General features: G+C 36.7%; 1 protein-coding gene across 1 annotated transcript in view; it reads right to left on the bottom strand.

The window, feature by feature from the left end:
• SLC13A1 (solute carrier family 13 member 1) overlaps positions 1–20026 on the bottom strand; it is a 75614-nt gene that overhangs the window by 35426 nt on the left and 20162 nt on the right. The window contains exons 3-6 of the mRNA XM_060155990.1: positions 18593–18729; positions 16029–16216; positions 15362–15419; positions 15235–15283 (exon numbers count right to left, since the gene is read on the bottom strand). Of these exons, the coding sequence (XP_060011973.1) occupies positions 15235–15283; positions 15362–15419; positions 16029–16216; positions 18593–18729 (432 nt within the window). The remainder of the gene's footprint in view (positions 1–15234; positions 15284–15361; positions 15420–16028; positions 16217–18592; positions 18730–20026) is intronic.

Genomic DNA, 20026 nt, shown 5'->3' with positions numbered 1-20026 from the left:
CTGTCATAAGTACTTGTCTCTTCTCATAGTAATATTTCTCCTTAGGAAATCTCATGTGCTTTCATTGTTTTAATGAAAGATAAAACCAGACCACCAAACTTGTTTTCAGCCAGACTTCTCCTTTTAGACCTATCAATCCAATTGTCTGTTCGACATAATTTGAATGTCTTAAATAAAACTCTAGTCCCCAAATGTTCAAGACCGAACTCATTATTTCCTTCCTCAAGCCCTGTTCTTCTTCAGGATCATCTATATAAGCTAATAGCATTACCATCACCACGATTACAAACACTTAGAGTGTGCCTAGTATGCAAAAGCACTGCTTCAGGTTAAAATCAAATAAATGATTTAATTCACATTTTTCTTACAACACAATGAGGGCAGTACTGCTAGTATCCCACTTTACACATGAAGACATGAAGCCCAGAGAGGTTAAATGGCTTCCCAAGGTTGTAGAGCCTGGAAATGGTAGACTTGAATTTTGAGGCCATGGAGGGCTCATACCCTCAGCCACTACACAGTATTTCTCATCCTCCTTGAAATCATTCTTTTCCTCATCCCACCAAATCCTGTCAATTGTATCTCCTTAAATACATCTGGAGTCTGTTGGGTTTTTTCCATCTCCACTATCACGTTTGGTCTAAGTCATTGTTATCTCTGATTTGAGTTACTGTAATCACCTCTTTATAGGTCTCCAGTTCTTGCCTATTTCAGACCTGTCTTGCACACTGAGCCTTTAAAAAAAAAAGAACTGGATGTATTTAAGAAATATGCAGACAGAAGAATTGCCCCGTTTCATACAGATAAGCATGCTGTGTGTGACACTGGCACTGAAAGAGCCTTTTGAGAAATCATGATAGGAAAAAATGTCTGCTCACTAAAAGCCATCATGGATGTGGGAATGGCATTTAGCATGGCAGGGTCAGGACATTGGATTGTAATTTGCCTTTTACTTTCTAATTAACTTAAAGGTTAGCCCCCAAAGGTATCTACCCTTCACCCCAAATAAATTAATTTACAAATGTCTCCCTTTGCCTTATATTTCCTACATGGGAATGATTTGTATTTTCTACATAATAAAACTTTCCATTGAAAATTTGAAAAATAAAGGATATGTAAATAAAAGAGTAAAATAAGTTTAAAAGTTCTTATCAGTGATACAAAATGACAAATGAAACTTAGGGCTTAACTATTAGCTATTTTACTAAAGGAGAGACTTCAAACACAAATCAGAAAATGATATATAATTTGGATATTATTAAATTGATAATAAGAAATGGAAACTTAAAGATGTAATATGCATGTAATTTCTCATCATCACATTAAAACTTTCAAAAATACAAAGAAAAACTTGGATTTCATAAAAAATTGGACTTCATATATGTATATATGCAGTCATATATATAAAATGATAAAACTGCACTGACAGGTATAAAATTAAAAAATCAAAATAGAAAAATATTGACATATTTGCATGCTTTAGACCTTATGGACTTCTCATACTTTTTTCCTATATAAAGACTTTAAAACATACATGAATGCTACAGCACAAAAGGCGATGTTTCTGCAAATATCGTGGACAATTTAGAAAAGCATTACAAATTCAAGTTAAATTCAAGTCCTGCAGTAAATGGTAATGGTAATATATCATAAAACACATCAAGAGTTAAGCGGAGGTCTTTGGGAGGTGGCATGGGGCGCACCACTTGCGTTATCTAGCCAGTAAACATGAATCCCATGCAGTCAGCTCTACTGTTATTTTTACTTAGGGCCTGTGATTGCTGGACTGAACTACTGGGAAGAGATGATACTGCAGTAAGGGGTAAAAGTTGAGGACCAGAGGGATAGTAGTAGAGGGCAATGGGCAGGAAAATACAGCTCTTAAGGAAGTCTGAGATGAGCCACTAATTAAGCCAATGATTGGTACAGAAACTATAAAAGGGAGTGGGGGGTGTCCTTAGCAAATTAATCTTCTGCTCAAGGCAGTAGTTTCAACTTGAGACCAAGTGTTTGACCCTAATCTAAGAGGGTGTTGGAATAAGTCACTCAGGGTAGAAAGTAAGATTCAGACCCTGAGAGCACATATTTGCAGATTATCAGACTAATCACTACATTTTTCCATGAGTGGAGGAGGAATTAGGGGGGGCGGTATTTTCTCCTATGAGTTCGGGAGAGAAAAAAAAATCCAAAGTGAAGAAGGGAGAAGCAAAGTGTCTAGAGGGGTGAGGCTGGAGACAGGGATGAAGTGGCCAGAGAAAACCTCTTGTGCTGGTGACCAAAGGACATTGCCATGGCTATACTGTGAATGGGAAAGTACTTGTTTTATGTTTCATGATGAGAGACTTCTGTGAGATTAAATGTATAGAACGATGTAATTTTTAAAAAAATAAAAAATATATCTACATATGTGCCTAGAAATAAGACTGAAATGAAATGTGTCAAGATATGAGAGTACCTGCTACCTTCTTGATACTTTTTGTATCTTCCACAATCATAAAAAAGTTTTTTTAATATATAAAAGAATCATAGACTATTAGAACAGATAGTATTTAGAGATAATCTGGTACACAGACCTAAATTTTCAGAAGAGCAAAAATAAATCTCAGTGTGACATAATGGTCACAGCAGAATTGAAGCAGATTTCTGTGTATCTAAGTTCCCTCTCAGTAATTTCCCTTGTGTCATCTTGCCTTCCAGAACACTTTTTATTTATGTGAGTTTTTTAGCCTACATCTAAAACTTTACATTTAATTACATTTCATATTGCTTAGTGTGTTTTTATTCAATCCCAGTTGTCATCGTACATTCGTATTTCCCACAAATACATGACATCTAAGACCTTGTATGTCTCACAACTTCTTTCAAGTGACTGAGAACATTTTGTCCAGGACATGACCAAATTCAGAATCCTAAGATAACTGGGTGGTGCTCAAGGGTCATTTCTGAACAGAAATCCTGCAGGTCCAGATATAACTCACTATTGCCACCTGGTGGTAGTGATTGCAGACTCCAGTGATTAGCACCGACCCCGGGTGCTAATAATGCACACAAGAATCACCATGAACTAAACCAGTGGTCTCCAAGGCAGTGTACAAAAGAATTCATTTGGGTGAGTGTGGTATTAAAACATTAGGGGTTCTATTTATATTTCTATATTTATTCAAGGCAAATTGCACAAAATATTAGTTCCTGCTAACCATTTTCTGCTTGCCAAAGACAGCCAGTTTAAAATCTTCCAGCTCTTTTTGGACATTTATTTGCACTTACTTTAGGAGTATTCATATGATACCATCTCTTGATTTCTCAGTTGAAGGCATTACAGTTAAAACTCCACTATGTTAGATGATGAGAATCTAGCTATCTTTCACAGCATCCTCCACTGAACACACTTATACTTTTCATGTCTCCATCGTTCTCCCATTATGGCTATATCATAAGTTTGCTTAGAGCAGAGTTCAGTGTTCAGAATGTTGTCTAGATATCTGTTAACAGCTGAGCAATGGGATTTATATTACTTTTCCTGTTTTGTGTCCCCCGCTTACTTGCTTAGCTTTCTAAGTGGATACCACTAAATCAGCCCCAAGTATTCCCTGGTTGTTTAAATCTTCCCTTCAAACAATCAAGTGACAGGACACCTAATCTACATCAAATATTCTACCAATTCCATTGTCTTAGAGACATCTCTTCCAGGGCTTTTCTGCTTGTCCTACAACTAGTCATTTTCTTCCTTGAAGCCATTTCCCCCTTATTGCCTGGGAGTTCCCAGTGTTTGGTATAAAGAAGTCTTCTGCCATTCTTTTCATCTTAAGGAATCTGTTTTTCCCCCTTTCTGGAAACTTTTAGGGTCTCTCTTCATCCACCATGTTCTGAACTCTCAGTGCCCTTCCCTGTGTGCATCTGTTTCGTCAGTTTTGCTGGCACGCAGCGGGACTTTATGTCATAAAAATTATATTCTTCTTTTATGGAAGTTTTCTTGAGTTTTGATGTAATCTCAGTTTTCTCTATTCTTTTTCTGAAACTCCTAATATTTTCTTATCTTGTTTCTTGTATACTAAAATTTCCACTTATGTTTTATATCTTTACATTATATTGATATTTTGTATTTTATGTATTTTCTATTTTATTTATATATTTATTTTTTGCTTCTCGTGCCTCTTTTATAGAATGTCATTCATATTTCATGAATGCAATTTCTTTGTTCACCTCTCTGAATATATTAATGATAGTTTCTTGTCTTGTGTTTTAAACTTCTTGCACAGTCTCTGTTTCCTGCAAGTTTCTGTCTCCTTTTTGTTTGTTTGGGTCTCTCTCTTTCATGCCTGAGGCTGTCTTCAGATATCCAGGAACTTTGGTGGTTTGCTCATATTTAAGGCAGTGAAAAGCTGGTTGGAAGTCCTGTACATGTGCTTTGGGATTTGTTGTTGACTGTGGGCACATATATAGTATCATCTGACTGGAGCTTTTTTTGAGAAAACCCAATGCTGTATATTTTCATCTTTTATCTTGTGCTCATTGCATTCCCCAAAGAAAAACCTCCTGGTTCCTTGCCTACTGTCACCTGGAGGGAATAGACCTGGCTGTTGGGGACGGTGGGGTGGAAGGAGGGGCTCTCACCATTCAACATATTAACTGTCACTCAGTGTCCCTGTTTTCATTGTGAAATCTGTTCCTGACCCTGAACTCTTCCTGTCTGCTTTACTGTGTCAAAGGACTACACTTCCCGGCTTCCCTGGTGGCGCAGTGGTTAAGAGTCCGCCTGCCGATGCAGGGGACGCGGGTTCGTGCCCCGGTCCGGGAAGATCCCACATGCCGTGGAGCGGCTGGGCCTGTGAGCCATGGCCGCTGAGCCTGCGCGTCCGGAGCCTGTGCTCCGCAGTGGGAGAGGCCACAACAGTGAGAGGCCCGCGTACCGCAAATAAATAAATAAAGACTACACTTCCGTTTGGTGGAGGAGGAGCAGCTGCATCCATGTAGAGGTTGGGAAGAAATTTGTGGATTTAACTGTTGCATAAAATTTTTTAACTTACCCTCACTTTTCAACATTTTGAAAAACTTTGAGGGCTGCTGCTAGGTAAATTAGATTGTTTTTTTTTTTTAAACATCTTTATTGGAGTATAATTGCTTTACAGTGGTCTGTTAATTTCTGCTTTATAACAAAGTGAATCAGTTATACATATACGTGTGTCCCCATATCCCCTCCCTCTTGCGCCTCCCTCCCTCCCACCCTCCCTATCCCACCCCTCTAGGTGGACACAAAGCACCGAGCTGATCTCCCTGTGCTACGCAGCTGCTTCCCACTAGCTATCTATTTTACATTTGGTAGTGTATATATGTCCATGCCACTCTCTCACTTTGTCCCAGCTTACCCTTCCCCCAGCCCGATAAAGAAGATGTGGTACATATATACAATGGAATATTACTCAGCCATAAAAATAAACGAAATTGAGTTATTTGTAGTGAGGTGGATAGACCTAGAGTCTGTCATACAGAGTGAAGTAATTCAGAAAGAGAAAAACAAATACTGTATGCTAACACATATATATGGAATCTAAAAAAAAAAAAAAAAGGTCATGAAGAAGCTAGGGGCAGAACAGGAATAAAGACGCAGACCTACTAGAGAATGGACTTGAGATTGCTTACTTTTGTAACTTACTGTTGACTTAGAATTCCACTTTCATGGGATAACTGAGGCATTTTCCAGCCATTCTTTAACTTTCCAGCTTCCAAAATGATTTTGCTGTCATCTCCTCTCTTGATATTTTTATAATTGTGACGTATGACTTAAAAATCTATTCTTGTTTTAATGGAGATTTGGGATAGAGTGAAGGTAAATGGACCTATTCAATCTGCCATCTTATTGGAAGACGCGATATTTCTCTTTTTACATTAAAAAATCCCCAAGAAATAAATGATTCTTGACTAATAATTATTGCACAGATTGACCTTAGTGCCTTCATGGCCCATACATTGGTGGATGATGGAGGTAAAGGGAGAGGAGAGGAAAGCTCCAAGTGCACAGAGAGACTGACAATAGGGCCCTGCCCACTTCGTTCACTCTTGGCATATTGAGTTTATATGGGCTTGGTAAGTGGATAACAAATTATCCTTTCTAGTTTTAATTAAACTAGCCCTCCCATAATGTGCTTATGGCTGTACATGATTTCTACAGGAAATGACTTATGTAAAAAAAAAAAAAACACACCTAGAATGAAGATAATATAAGAAAATATAAGAGGATATCCTTCTCCTACCTGTGGTATGAATTCTTCATGAAGATCTAGAGAAGATCTAATTAGCAATAACCTGAACAACTCAGGAGAGCTGGTAACAAATTTGAAGTTATCAATAACTCCTTGAAATAGGATTTATATCCACTGTAGTTAATAAAGAATTATGATGCATATTGTGAATTGGGATATTTGTTTATATAGTAATAGTATAACAAATAGATATTCAAAATTTAGCACTCGAGACGACTTTTCATAAAAATTCTGTTTCTAGCAATGTCAAAAATCAATTAAATCCAGGATTTATTTTACAAAATGTTATATCCTAAATGTTAAGTATGTAGAAGCTTCCTTTGTAATTTCTTAGTGAAGAGCAAAAAATCAAAACATACATGCTATTAGAAAAAAATCCTGTTCTTTTTATAGTGGTAAAAATGACTGAAATGATATATAAATAATATAGCAGCATAGGACGTCAGTATAAGTGTGTGTGTGTGTGTGTGTGTGTGTGTGTGTGTGTGTGTGTGTAGGATGATATAAATAATAAAGAACAAAAAGAAAATAAAAAAGAATGCAGGAAAAAGAGATGGAAAGAATAAATATTTAGAAAAAATAGAAATCTGGCACTAAAAATTATTCTAAATTTATAAAGTTACAGAGAGTTCAAGGGGATCAGACTTGTCAGGCAAAAATTTCTAACCTGGATAAAAATGCAAAAGCCAACAATATGCTTTTTATAAGAGAAACATCTAAAGTATAAGGACATAGAACTGTTGAAAGTGAAAGGATAGAAGTAATGTCAGGTAAACACTAACCTAAAGAAAGCTGGCATTGCTATTACATTATCATCAGACAAACTCAAAGACCCCAAAACATTACCATAGACTGAGAGGGACACTGCAAAATGGTAAAAGTGTTAATTAACCAGAACATATAAACATTCTAAACATTATTACGTGATAGGGACATAATAACATAATCTGAAAATATATAGAAACCAAAATTGACAGAACTATCAGGAGAAATAGATATAGCCACATCATGGAGGGAGATTTTAACAAAACAGTTGCATTAATTGCTGGGTTAAGCAGACAAAAAATTGTTAGGTCACAGACAATTTGAAATTCACAACTGGCAAACTTGATCTAATAGGCTTGGAAAATACTGCACCCAGTAAGTTGAAAATATGCAATCCTTTTTTAGCACAAGGAAGTATTTATCACAATTGGCCACATGCTAGTCCACAAATCTGCCTCAACAAGTTTAAAAGAACTGATGTCATACAGACCAGTTTCTGACCACAGTAAATTTATGTTAGAAATAAAAAAACAAAACAAAAAGTAGCTACAAAAGACTCATTTATTTCAAAATTTAAAACACATGTCTAAGCAGCTCATGGATCAAAGACTCTAGCGTAATGGAAAGCAAAAAACACAAAGAACTAAAAAATATGGAATACAGCTAAAGTGGAAGAAATGGAAGAAAATTTGTTGCCTCAAATTCTTACTTTGGAAGAGAAGAAAAGCTCAAAAAAAGTAATGCAAATGTATACTTTTAAAAGTAAATGAACAGAAACTAAATGCAAAGATTAAATAGACAGAACGAAGTAATAAAGAGAAGAAACTAATAAAGTAGAACATGAAATAGGATCAAAAGAGCCAAAAGCTTGTTCTTTGATAAGACTTATAAGACATAAAATCAACATACTTTTGGAAGAATTATTCCAAAAATGTTTAAAAGCATAAGTAAAAGTATTAGTAACTAAAAGATACATAACTAAAAATACTATAGAAATTAAAGAGGTAATAAGTGAATATTATAAACAACATGCTACTAAATTTGAAATGGAATGCATAAATTCCTAGAAAAATATAACTAAAACTCAAGGAGAAATAGAAAATATGAATAATTCTGAATCCAGGAAAGTAATAGAATAATTACTAAGTATATGTATATGCCTTCTACTTTCTCCTTTCTGTTTCCTGCTAGCTGGAACAGAGAATGGATAGAGGGAGATGAGGCAGCCATCTTGAACCATGAGGTAGCCATCAAGTGCTGAGGATGGCAGAGCAAGAATAGAAAGAGTCAAGGTCATCATGATTGTGGAGCCACCATACCAGCCTATTTCTATCTTATTAAAACTATTGCTATTTTTGGTCTTTGTTGAGATGAAGAAGTAACTAATACAAGTGGTAATACTGAAAAGAAAATAAGAAAATGATTAACATGAAATTCTGGACTGTGGCTATGTTGACAAGGGGATGGATATGATGGTCTGAAGAAAGGAGATGGAATCAGAGAAGAGCTCATGGAGATTTCTAGAAATTGTTATGTTCTATTTCTTAAGCTGGGGTGTTGGTAAATACCATTTTATTCGTTTTATTCTTTTAAATTTGTGTTACATTCTTTAAATATGTATATATTAAAATATTTCATAATCAAGATATATGAAAAACGGTTTGGGGACAAAATAAATCTATTCCTTTGTTAGGAAATATCATTGGAATATGAAGAGAAAAATATTGTTGAAGATTTTAGGAAACAAAGTACAGTATTAGAATAAATTTTATGGTATGGGAGGTTTATTGTACAGTTAGAGGAAAGTACAGATGCTTCCAACATGGCTAAGCTCATGTTATTTGCTAGATAATATTTTAACAATATGAAATGTGAAGAACCACATTTTTCTGATTCAAAAATGAAAGATATATGGAAGAAGAGGTATCATCAATAGTCAGTTATTTCTTTAATAACAAAATGTTTTGTGGAACCCTAGCTAAGTAAACCAGTGGAGCCCAGCTAGGGCTTTGACTACAATAAATATTAAAATCTGAGTGAGGTTGTGTTCACAGGTTGCTGCTATGATTCCTCTCTTTTTTTAATGAATATTAAAATAAATTATTTACTCAGAAGTGAATTTACCTCACCAACGGTTGCCACCCACTTCTCTCTTCTTTCGGAAGATGCACCTGGCAGAATTTCACGTGGATCGGGTGTGACCTGTTTGCTGACACCCAGGCATTTACCTTCACTTTAGTGAAGCCTCTTTGTGGGGCATATTGGATCCCCAGTGTATGTCAGAAATATCATCCTTTGTTCTGATTTAATACCATTGATAATGAGGCTTCCAAATTCTCAGCTGAATGGAATGAGTTCTCATAAATTGGATTAGTGAGTAGAATAGTTACAATTTCTTTTGAAAGTTCAACTTCATCTTGTATTCCCAGAGGCACAGAAAACTGCCAGGTTAAAAAAGGACCAAGTAAAGGGTACAAACTTTCAGCTATAAGATGAGTAAGGACTTAAGAGCCATCGCAAAACATGGTGACTGGAGTTGACAACACTGCACTCGACAATTGAAATTTGCCAAGAGAGTAGAACTCAAATGTTCTCACCAAAAAACAAAAAAGAAAAGAAGAAAGGATAAATATGTGAGGTGATCAATGTGCCAATCAACCAGATGGGGGAAACCATTTCACCATGAATACTTCATCAAATCACCATGATGTACACTTTAAATATCCCATGATCCTTTTCAACTTTATTGAGGTATAATTAAAAAATAAAATTGTAAGATATTTAAAGTGTACATCATTGTGATCTGATCCACATATACATTATGAAAAGATTACCCCCATCCAGCCCATCAGCACATCCATCACCTTATGTTTCTCTTTCTTTCTTTTTCTTTCTTTCCTTTTTCTTTTTTTTTCTTTTTTTTTTGGTGAGACATTCAAGTATCAGTCCCCTAGCCAATCTCAACCATACAACAGTATTATCAACTCTAGTCCCCATGTTTTACATTAGGTCCTCTGACTTTATCTTATAGCCAAATGCTTATACCTCTCCCTATTTACCTACCCACCACCCTGCCCCAGCCCCTGGCAACCATTTTTCTACTCTTTGTTTCTATGAGTTTTACTTAAAAAAAAAAAAAAAGATTTCCATATATAAATGAAGCCATGCAGTATTTGTCTTTCTCTGTCTGGCTTATTTTACTTAGCATAGTGCACTCAGGTTTCATCCATGTCATTGCAAATGGCAGAATTTCCTTTTTTGCCATGGCTAAATAATATTCCATGGTCTATACATACCACATCTTCTTGATCCATTCATTCACTTACGTTTTTTCCATATCTTGGCTACTGCAATGAACATGGGAGTGCAGATATCTCTTCAATATCCTGTTTTCATTTCCTTTGAATATATACCCTGTAGTGGGATTGCTGGGTCCTATGGTGGTCCTATTTTTAATATTTTGAGGAACCTTCATACTGCTTTCCATAGTGGTTGCACCACTTTACATTCCCACCGACAATGAACAGGGGGCTCCCTTTTCTCGACACCTTCAACAACACTTGTTACCTCTTGTCTTTTTGATGCTGCTGTGATTCCTAAAGGGTGTGTAATAGGCTCTCTCTCTCAATCATTCTCCCTCTCTCTTTCTTTCTGCTCACCTCTCTATAAACCGCAGGGTTTGGCAGGATGAGTAAAGGAGACCCGTGAGTTATCTCAAGTGAGGTCCGAGAGGCATTAACAATTGGCTTTGCTGCCGAATTTCACGCGGTCTAAGAGAAGGCAAGAGTAATCAAGAAGAACCTTTGTTTGTAGCACCTACTTGATCTAATCTAAAATTCCTTTTCTACATTTGATCTAGGGGCCAGATATTCTAGAACTGATATCTCCTTACTCGGCAGCACTAATGCCCCTAGTCCCTGACATTATGACCCATGCTAATTACTGTTATATGGTTCTTAGAATTTTTGGAGAATATTAAAGAGTGCCCTCTTACGGAATTTAATTTTGAATAATAAGAATTTCACCCCCAAACTAAACAACACGTAATTAAAAGCAAAATTCAATTTGTTCAAGGAAATTTTCCTTTGAATTTTTCCCTTTGGGGAACAAGAAATTATATAAGATGAATGGAAAACAATTATTTTAGGCCTTTCATTAAAAGTGTACTGATTTTTCAGTTCCTTTCCTTCAAAGATGTCTGGAGGTTTAGAAATTGAGCTAGTGTAAAAATCTGAGGTATCTCTTTGATTAATACTAGTGCTTGAAAGAAGGAAAATATATAGCAACTTGATTCTTCTCTTGGTGTGTAAAAATTGATTTTTGGAAACCTGGAACTCATTTCTTATGGAAATAATATGAGTGATGATTGGTCTCCCAATTGCTCCGTTGGAACCTGAAAAATCTATTCCCTCATGTATGTCAGTGTCATTTTGGGGTCTTCCTTTCTTCTTGTTCCTTTTCTTCTCTAAAAATATTTCAGCTACTTTTGGAGTAATATAGAATTTATGGTCAGTTAGGTCTAAGTACCTACCCACCATTTTTATTCTGGGCATGAGTAGGGAGTTCTGCTAATGGGTGGGCCATTGCCTATAGTGAAAAGGGAACTTGGTGAGTCATGGAAGACATCTCTTTTTTAAGTATGCAGCTTAGGAATATGACTCTTAGATAGGAGTGCTTCTTAATCAGTTCCTGGAATCTGAGGAACTGCTGAATATCCATCAGCTTCAAAACCAGCATATAATCACCACCATCAGCTGCTGCAGCAGCAGCAGTGGGAAAATTATCATCAAATTATCATCGTTATCATCTTTACCAAAACTTTGCAGTTCTATTAATAATAATTTTAGGACTGATAAAGTATATAAAGAACTCATACAACTCACTAGCAAAAACATCCAACCAACCAACCAACCAAAAATCCCCAGACAAGCCAATTGAAAAATGGGCAGAGGAGCTGAATAGACATTTTCACAAAGAAGACATCCAAATGGTCAACAGGTACACGAAAAGGTGCTCAACGCCACTAATCATCAGGGAAAGGCAGATCAAAAGTATAATGAGTTATCATCTCACACCTGTTAGAATGGCTATCATTATAATAGCATTATGCTAAGTGAAATAAATCAGACAGAGAAAGACAAATACTGCATGGTATCATTTATATGTGGAATGCATAAAAGCCAAACTCATAAAACAGAGAGTAAAGTGGTGGTTACCAGGGGCTGGGGGTGGGCAAATGGGGAGATGATGGTCAAAGGGTGCAAGCTGCTAGTTTTAGGATGAATAAGTTCTGGGGATCTAATGTACAGCATGATTATTATAATTAGTAATACTATATACATAGCTGGAAGTTGCTAAGAGAGTAGATCTTAAATGTTAACACTGCAATAAAGGAATGGTAATTATGTAATGTGATGGAGGTGTTAAATAAAGCTATGGTGGAGATCATTTTGCAATATGTGAGTATATCAAATCAACACGTTGGTGATTCAGATGTGTAAAAACATGGCAAAATGGTGCAAATTACCAAAAAAATCTATGACTTTCATTTTTTTTCTCTTCTTTGAAATTTATTTTAAACCATCCCCTCTCAAAAGGAGTAATATTTGGATCTTTTTTGACTTGTAGTTCACATTCAAAGCCAAACCACACAGGATTTATTTTAATTCAATAAAATGTCCCACCAACTTCATGAAAAAAGCAGAAGACTAAAACATTATGAATATAAATATCCCTTCCGTTTTATAGCTAGATTAAGTAGATATAGATTCTTCCACATAATCAGTTAATCTTAAATTATCTAGTTTAAATCTAGCAAAGAACAGGTGCAATTTATTATAATTATAACACAAACTATACAATATGTTTATATCTGAGAAGAGATGTGTAACTGCTAAAAATCAAAACATATCTTAAATGTACAGTTTGTAAAAAATACTTTCATGTGATCTCTTATAAATAGCACTATTACAGAGCAAAAAGTGATCCCTTAATTTTTCTTTTACACCAAGCTAAATTTGTATGTATGAAGTTCTAGAAAGACCATAGAATCATTGTTCAAAGGTCTTCTCTTCCAAACTCAGATCTTAATCTTTACTGCCTAAAATATACCCAAATTACCTTACTTCTCACCGTTGAAAACTTATTTCCCCTCAGTGTTTCCCATCTCAGTCTGTGGCATCACCATCTGCCTTTACCTAGCTTACTGTAGCAGAGGCATCTTCTATACTTTTCCCTCTCTCATCTACAAAGTCAGATTAATCAAAAATTCAATTAGGTCCATACCCTCTGCCTTTCACATTGTTGCCACAGTAAGCTTCTTAAAGGGCAGAATTTAACATGCTGCCTCCTGGCTTCAAAGCTCTCTATTTCCCTTAAGATGAACTAAACTCTTTTGCATGGCATGAACAGCAATTTTTAACCTGGTCCAACCTATCCAAACATTTCACTTTCCACAGCTCATTCCTGGCACCTGCACTGGAGATGTTTCCCAAAAAAAGCCCTGCTCTCGACATTTTGGGGTCTTTGAATTCATCTTATTCTCTGATTATGTTACCTCTTCCTTTTTCTCTCCTTCGTTAATTAGTCAAGATAAATATCTATTGAATACCTACTCTCTGTCAAACAATGGAATGTGCTAGGGGATTATATGCTGAACCAAGTGGACACAGTTCCTGCGCTCATGGAGTTTGCACTTCCCTGATTGCACACGACATCTTGCTCCAGACTCAAATTCCTTTACCTCACATTCCCTCTGGCAATATTCCTAGATTGAGCTAGTTGCTCCAGCTTCTGGGAGATCTGGCCTCTGTGTGCACCTTTGCTGTGGTATTTATGTCACGCTTTTTTTTTTTTTTTGCTGTATGCGGGCCTCTCACTGTTGTGGCCTCTCCCGTTGTGGAGCACAGGCTCCGGACGCGCAGGCTCAGCAGCCATGGCTCACGGGCCCAGCGAACCTGTGTCCCCTGCATCAGCAGGCGGACTCTCAACCCCTGCGCCACCAGGGAAGCCCTATGTCACGCATTTTTTTTAAGTCCATCTTCCCCATTAGACTCTGAGCTGCTTATGGTAAGGAGTAGGTCTTTTCATCAACAGACCTTCCTACAATGCCTAGGACAGTGTTGGATGTCAAATCATTGGAAGCCAAATTTAGGCATCACACCAGAAAACTGGGTTTGTAAAGATGACCACGAGAAAGTTACCGAGTGCAAGTATATCCAGCAGTTTTTAAAGCCTATTTATAATGCATTCTTCTGTAATACAGCGGGCATACTGTTGATTTTCTGTGTTTTAAAAGAATTACTTCTCTCCCTAAAGATGATAATGTTTTCATAAATATGTATTCAATTCTCATCTTAAAAACCCTTAATACACCCTGTAGCTAGTGGCTTAAAACTTATCTTTGTATTAGTTTTCTCTTTACATAAAATTCGCTCTTTCCTTGAAGATTTCTGTAAATAACAAGAAAGTTTTCTTTTTCCTATTGAGTTGCATGCTAATGCATTATAGCCTGAGGAAGGAACATATGCCCCACTCTCATATTTCTAATGCCATGGTTACCGTTGGACTATTTCTATGCAGGATTATTTTTCAATGGTCTCAAGATATATTGCTCCCAATACAACCTAGTATAGTATTTTTACATTGATTTATTCTGGGGAAATGAATTCTATGGGATAGTTTACAAAAGTCTCTTTCCTTCCTTTAATAGGCAGAATAGCTACAACAACTCTCCATCTGTGTTTGACAGTAGCAGCTCATGAATTCTGCATTGAATTTAGTGGTAAGGAAGACACTAAAGATAACTGGATTGTGATTACATGAATAGGAGTTGCTCTAAGTTCATACCCTGGAAGAAATAGGATGAGCCTAATAAAAAGGCAGCAAGATTTTAATAAGAAAATGAAACAATATTCTGAGACTAGCATTATATTTCTTTAAACTACATATGCTAACTGCCATCACCATGAACCTGGTAAAAGGAGAAAATGAGGCTGATTTTCAGAGCCTAAAATGTTTCCTATCAGGATGTTGATTTCAGTCCATCCATGAAGGCTTATCAAACCATTACAACATGCTTTGATGTAAGCAAGTAAAGTAATTTATAGACAAGGAAGCAAGTAACAGGTTTTAAAATGCACACGTATCTAACTGCAAATCTAATATAATTTTATGTATAATTATTCAGAGAGAATCAAATTTCATGTACCTTTTCCAGCTCCATCTTGCTTGAAATTTTCCCTGCATCATTACTGTATCTGAAAAACAAATTGACCCAGTTTATAATTTTATTAAAATGTAATTCAGAAACTCCTAATCAAAATAATGTTCTTTACCCTGGAACTGGTTTTGTTTTCTCTTTTCTCTCACTTGTTTCATGTCCATTAACATTTTCTGCAAAACATTAAATAGAAAAAAATAATAATTTAAATGAAGGGTTATCAATGTGTGTATGTGTGAAGATGGAAGCATTATTAGAAACTGAAAATAAACAAATTCACCTTGTACTGACATAACAGTCATCATAATAAAGTATTTTACGAACACCAATATCCTCCCAACATTTTTTTTCACTGCATCAGAGCAGTTTATCAGACCAGAAATAACCAAGGTAAAATGTGATGCTGTTTCCAAATAGAATATAAGAATTAAACGTTCCCAATATTATGCAGGAAAGTCATTTCAGTATAAAAGAGTAACCTGGAGGTCTACTGATAAAGGCATGAAAGACAGAGAAAGTTCTAATAGACTGGCTGGAGGATAGAAAAGTCATACTTATTCTTTCCCTTTTGCCAGAGAATGTAAATTCAGCCATTAACTGAAAGTAAAATATTTGGGTAAATGTAATTCCCTTGTATAAATACTGGAAAATAGAGAAAGAAGAAGGTTAAATTCCCATCATGCATGTATGGACAATTAGTTCAAAATATAACCCAGAATTCTTGAGCCTTTTCTATTGCCCAAATGACTAGACCCCACTGTGGCCAAATCAACATGTGATACCATCTGTTTCCAGTCCATAGTTGGTTGATCCACTGATATAAGTCATCTGAGTAGCCTCAACCTCTGCTTCAGCACTGATGATCTGCTGGGCCACAGCCTCCATGATGGGCATCACCATGGCAGTAGTAGAGGTGTTGCTAAGCCACATAGATAAGAAGGCGGTACTGCTCATGAACCCCAAGGTCAGCCTGAAATGAGAGGGCCTTTATTATGAAGTGTGCTCTCTAGCTTCACCAGCTCCGTATCACTTAACTGTAAAGGATGTTGTTCATGAGTTGTGAATTAATTTTTTCAAAACATAGAAGGTTAAGATTCCTCCCAGATGAGGAACTCTGAGGAGAGCTATAGCCAGGTAGAAATCAAAATGGCACATGTAAGGGCAGATTTCTTACGAGGTTTGTCTCCCTGAAAACCATAAGAATCTTCTCTCTGAAACCAGAAAAATGATAAAACTTATAATCAAACTGCAAGTTGGTAGATGGTGTAACAGCTTATAATATTACACCAATATTTGAATGCCCTTTACAGATGACACATCTTCAAATACTAGTAAGATAAGGTGCAGTCAGCATTTGCATTTAAGATCCCTTATCCTTTCTTTTATGTTTGGGTCGTATCTCTGATTATTAGTATATGTGCCAAGGAGGCACAAGGGCAAGGAGGGAGGTTAATATTTATAAATCTGCTTTTTACTTGTTAACTACTCTGGTTCAATATATGGTGGGTGGAGGAAATGGGTAAAATCACTAGCTAAAATGAGGTTTCAGAATTTTCTGTAGATTCAATTATTCATGCTGTCCTGAATCTGACATCCCTGCCTGTTGTCAAGACTGGATGTATTACACTGTCTCCTCTTACAAATAGAGTAATTCTTCTCCCTTAAAAAATAACATACCTAATAGGATTTTAAACCATGTCTATAAGCTTTCAAAATCACAATTGGGAAAAAACATGATCTCTTGAGTAGGAGGTCCAAGAAAATCATTCAGAAGCACATCTTTCCATATAGAGCCATTTATGAAATTCTCTGAGTCTCTTTTGAAATAGATCTATAAGAAAATTCCACACTATAAATTCCAACTACAGATAAGGTGGATATTTTCTATGTGTAAAAGAAAACTTTTAAGAAAACTGTTTAAACAAGAAGTGATTCTTAATTAAAAAAAAAGAAACAATTTTAACTTCAGGCACTGGCAAAACAAGAAATCTTTCAATACACAAAGGGTGGGAACTGATAAAACTTCTGCGTGGTAAAAATGCCTTAAATTGAAAAACCGCTTAGTGGTATAATGGACAGGACCCTTGCCTCACTGTGAAGTGCATGACCTCACCCCCTGGGGCCAGTGAGCAGGTGGCCAAGGAAAAGAGACACATTTCTATAGCACTTTAAGAGGCATGGAACACCATTTCATTGTAAGAGTGAAATACCCTTAATACATGTCGTAAAATTTTTAAGTAACAGATATTTTAAAAAATGTGTCTGATCTGAGTTATTGAATTTTTTTTTCTATTTAACAAAATAGTTTGCTCCATAAATGATAAACACAGATGTGGTTATACCCTGGAACGAATTATGCAACATAATTCAATACAATTTTCCTATGTTTTAAAGAAAGATGAGAAGGGAAGAACCACCTAAGGCTTTAAAGCATAATGCCATTAGGTAAATGATTATGACACTGGAATTTTTTTGTTTTAGCTCCCATCTATGTTCTTAACAAGAGCTAGAATTAAAACCAAAACAGCCAGTTAATTTAATGGAAAAAAGCATTTATTTTAGTGGGGAAAATCAGTCTAATGAGTGATTTCACATTCTATAAATGAACCTTCTTAATTGCTTCACTTTGGAACAGTTCATTTAAAAAGAGAAATGTTCACCTTAGAATTTTTCTGCACATATTTGTATTTTGTCAGCAATGTCTTTGGTTCTTAACATCCTCCCTGATGATCAAGGATACTCTTGAAAGAGACTTGAATGTGTAATCAGCCAAATAAACAAGCTAGCACTGAAATCTACTCTGATGTCTGTCAGTCTTGTCTGTTGAGGTTCAAGGCTTCTCTCAGCTTTGACTCCTACAGTGCATAAAAGGTGAACGAGTTGTGTGCACTTATTCCAACCTCCCTGTAGTTAGACCTGCAGTGGGAAAGTTTTCTTTCTTTTCCTCCTCCAACTCAAGTACCTTTTTTTTTTTTTCTTTTTGCGTTATGCGGGCCTCTCACTGTTGTGGCCTCTCCCGTTGCGGAGCACAGGCTCCAGACCCGCAGGCTCAGTGGCCATGGCTCACGGGGCCCAGCCGCTCCGCGGCATGTGGGATCCTCCCAGACCGGGGCACGAACCTGTGTCCCCTGCATCGGCAGGCGGACTCTCAACCACTGCGCCACCAGGGAAGCCCCTCAAGTACCTTTTATATCACTTTCATATTTGCAGAGAAAAATAAAGTCATGACTTACACTGCCATACAAATGATTGTCTGGATATGCATTACTTATCTGTTTATTTGCTCTGCACAAAAATGGTCTGTTTGGAATGTAAACCTGGAACGGTAAACACAGTACTTACTTACCATGCTGGGTTCACACCCACCATCATCACCATTCTCAGAGCAATCCTTTTGTGCAGATTCCATTTTTCTATTGATGTTGCTAAACAGATGACTCCAGTTAGCAGTAGGTGAAAATCTTTGAAATAAGCAGATGCCACCTGAAATTACAGTTAAACCCATTATTTACATTGGTGGGGGGAAAACATTGCACCAGAAAGACATTGTTTCACTGCACTTAACTTTGACCTTCAACTACATGATCTTTCTATTTTGTTGAAAGAAATGTAGATGTGTTTGAATACAAATTTAAATAAGTTCCACATCCTTACCCAGAAACAGTAGTGCTATGAAAAAAGTATATAGAAAAGAAAAAGGGTACCCATATACTACGTTTTTAAAGAGCTGAGCAACATCAGGCAGGTGCCTTCTATGCCTTAATTTCTCCATCTGTAAACTGGGGTTAATTAGTTTGTACTCCTATGGCAGAACGGCCATGACTATGATCTGGGAAAATCTCAAGTCAGGTTTTGGCGTGCCAATATCTTTATCACAACCATTATACCAAAACTGCAGTCACTCTTGTATCTTGAGTGGAGACTAGTAGAGTATACAGATACTTGGGCAACCACTTGCAGCAGGACTTACTAAAGAATGCTCTGAAAGGTACATAATATTTTTCCTTAAAAAAAAAGTTTCTGGGCTTCCCTGGTGGCGCAGTGGTTGGGAGTCCGCCTGCCGATGCAGGGGACACGGGTTCGTGCCCCGGTCTGGGAAGATCCCACATGCCGTGGAGCGGCTGGGCCCGAGAGCCATGGCCGCTGAGCCTGCGTGTCCGGAGCCTGTGCTCCGCAATGGGAGAGGCCACAACAGTGAGAGGCCCGCATACCAAAAAAAAAAAAAAGTTTCTGTGGTCAAATAAGTTTAAAAAACAGAGTTTTCTATGATTCTAGAATTTTCTTTCTTGTAGGCCTTCTCAAAACCTTTAAACACTAGTGTATACTATCACTCTCAAAGTGTGGGATACCCTATACTACGTATTTTTCAAACTTATCTAATCATAGAAACCTTATTTAAAAATACCTCATGGTACTGATATTCAAGAGACCTGACTTTACGAAATGCTTGGCTTAAATTGAATCACAAGGCTGTGGTAAAATCTTCTCCCGCGGAAAGGGGAAGAGAACTGTATCATGGGTATTATGGGTTAGTTAAAAAACAGAAGTCTCCACCCACGTTACAGGACAGATGAGCCTCATGAAAGCAGTACTGGGCCCAGGCAGAAGATAGAAATCCAAAGGTGATAAATTGCATGGCCTGGCATCTTGAACATGACATCTTGCCTGAGAATGTTTCAGCTGTGGTTTAGGCAGTTGTGTGCTGGGTGGCTGAAAGCTGCATGGAGATAGATATTCTGGTTTCAATGCATTTCATGCTTTTAATGGGAAACTGAATCCA

This window comes from Lagenorhynchus albirostris, chromosome 8 (assembly GCF_949774975.1).
Source record: "Lagenorhynchus albirostris chromosome 8, mLagAlb1.1, whole genome shotgun sequence".
Taxonomy (NCBI): domain Eukaryota; kingdom Metazoa; phylum Chordata; class Mammalia; order Artiodactyla; family Delphinidae; genus Lagenorhynchus; species Lagenorhynchus albirostris.
This window is presented reverse-complemented; position numbering and strand designations above follow the sequence as displayed.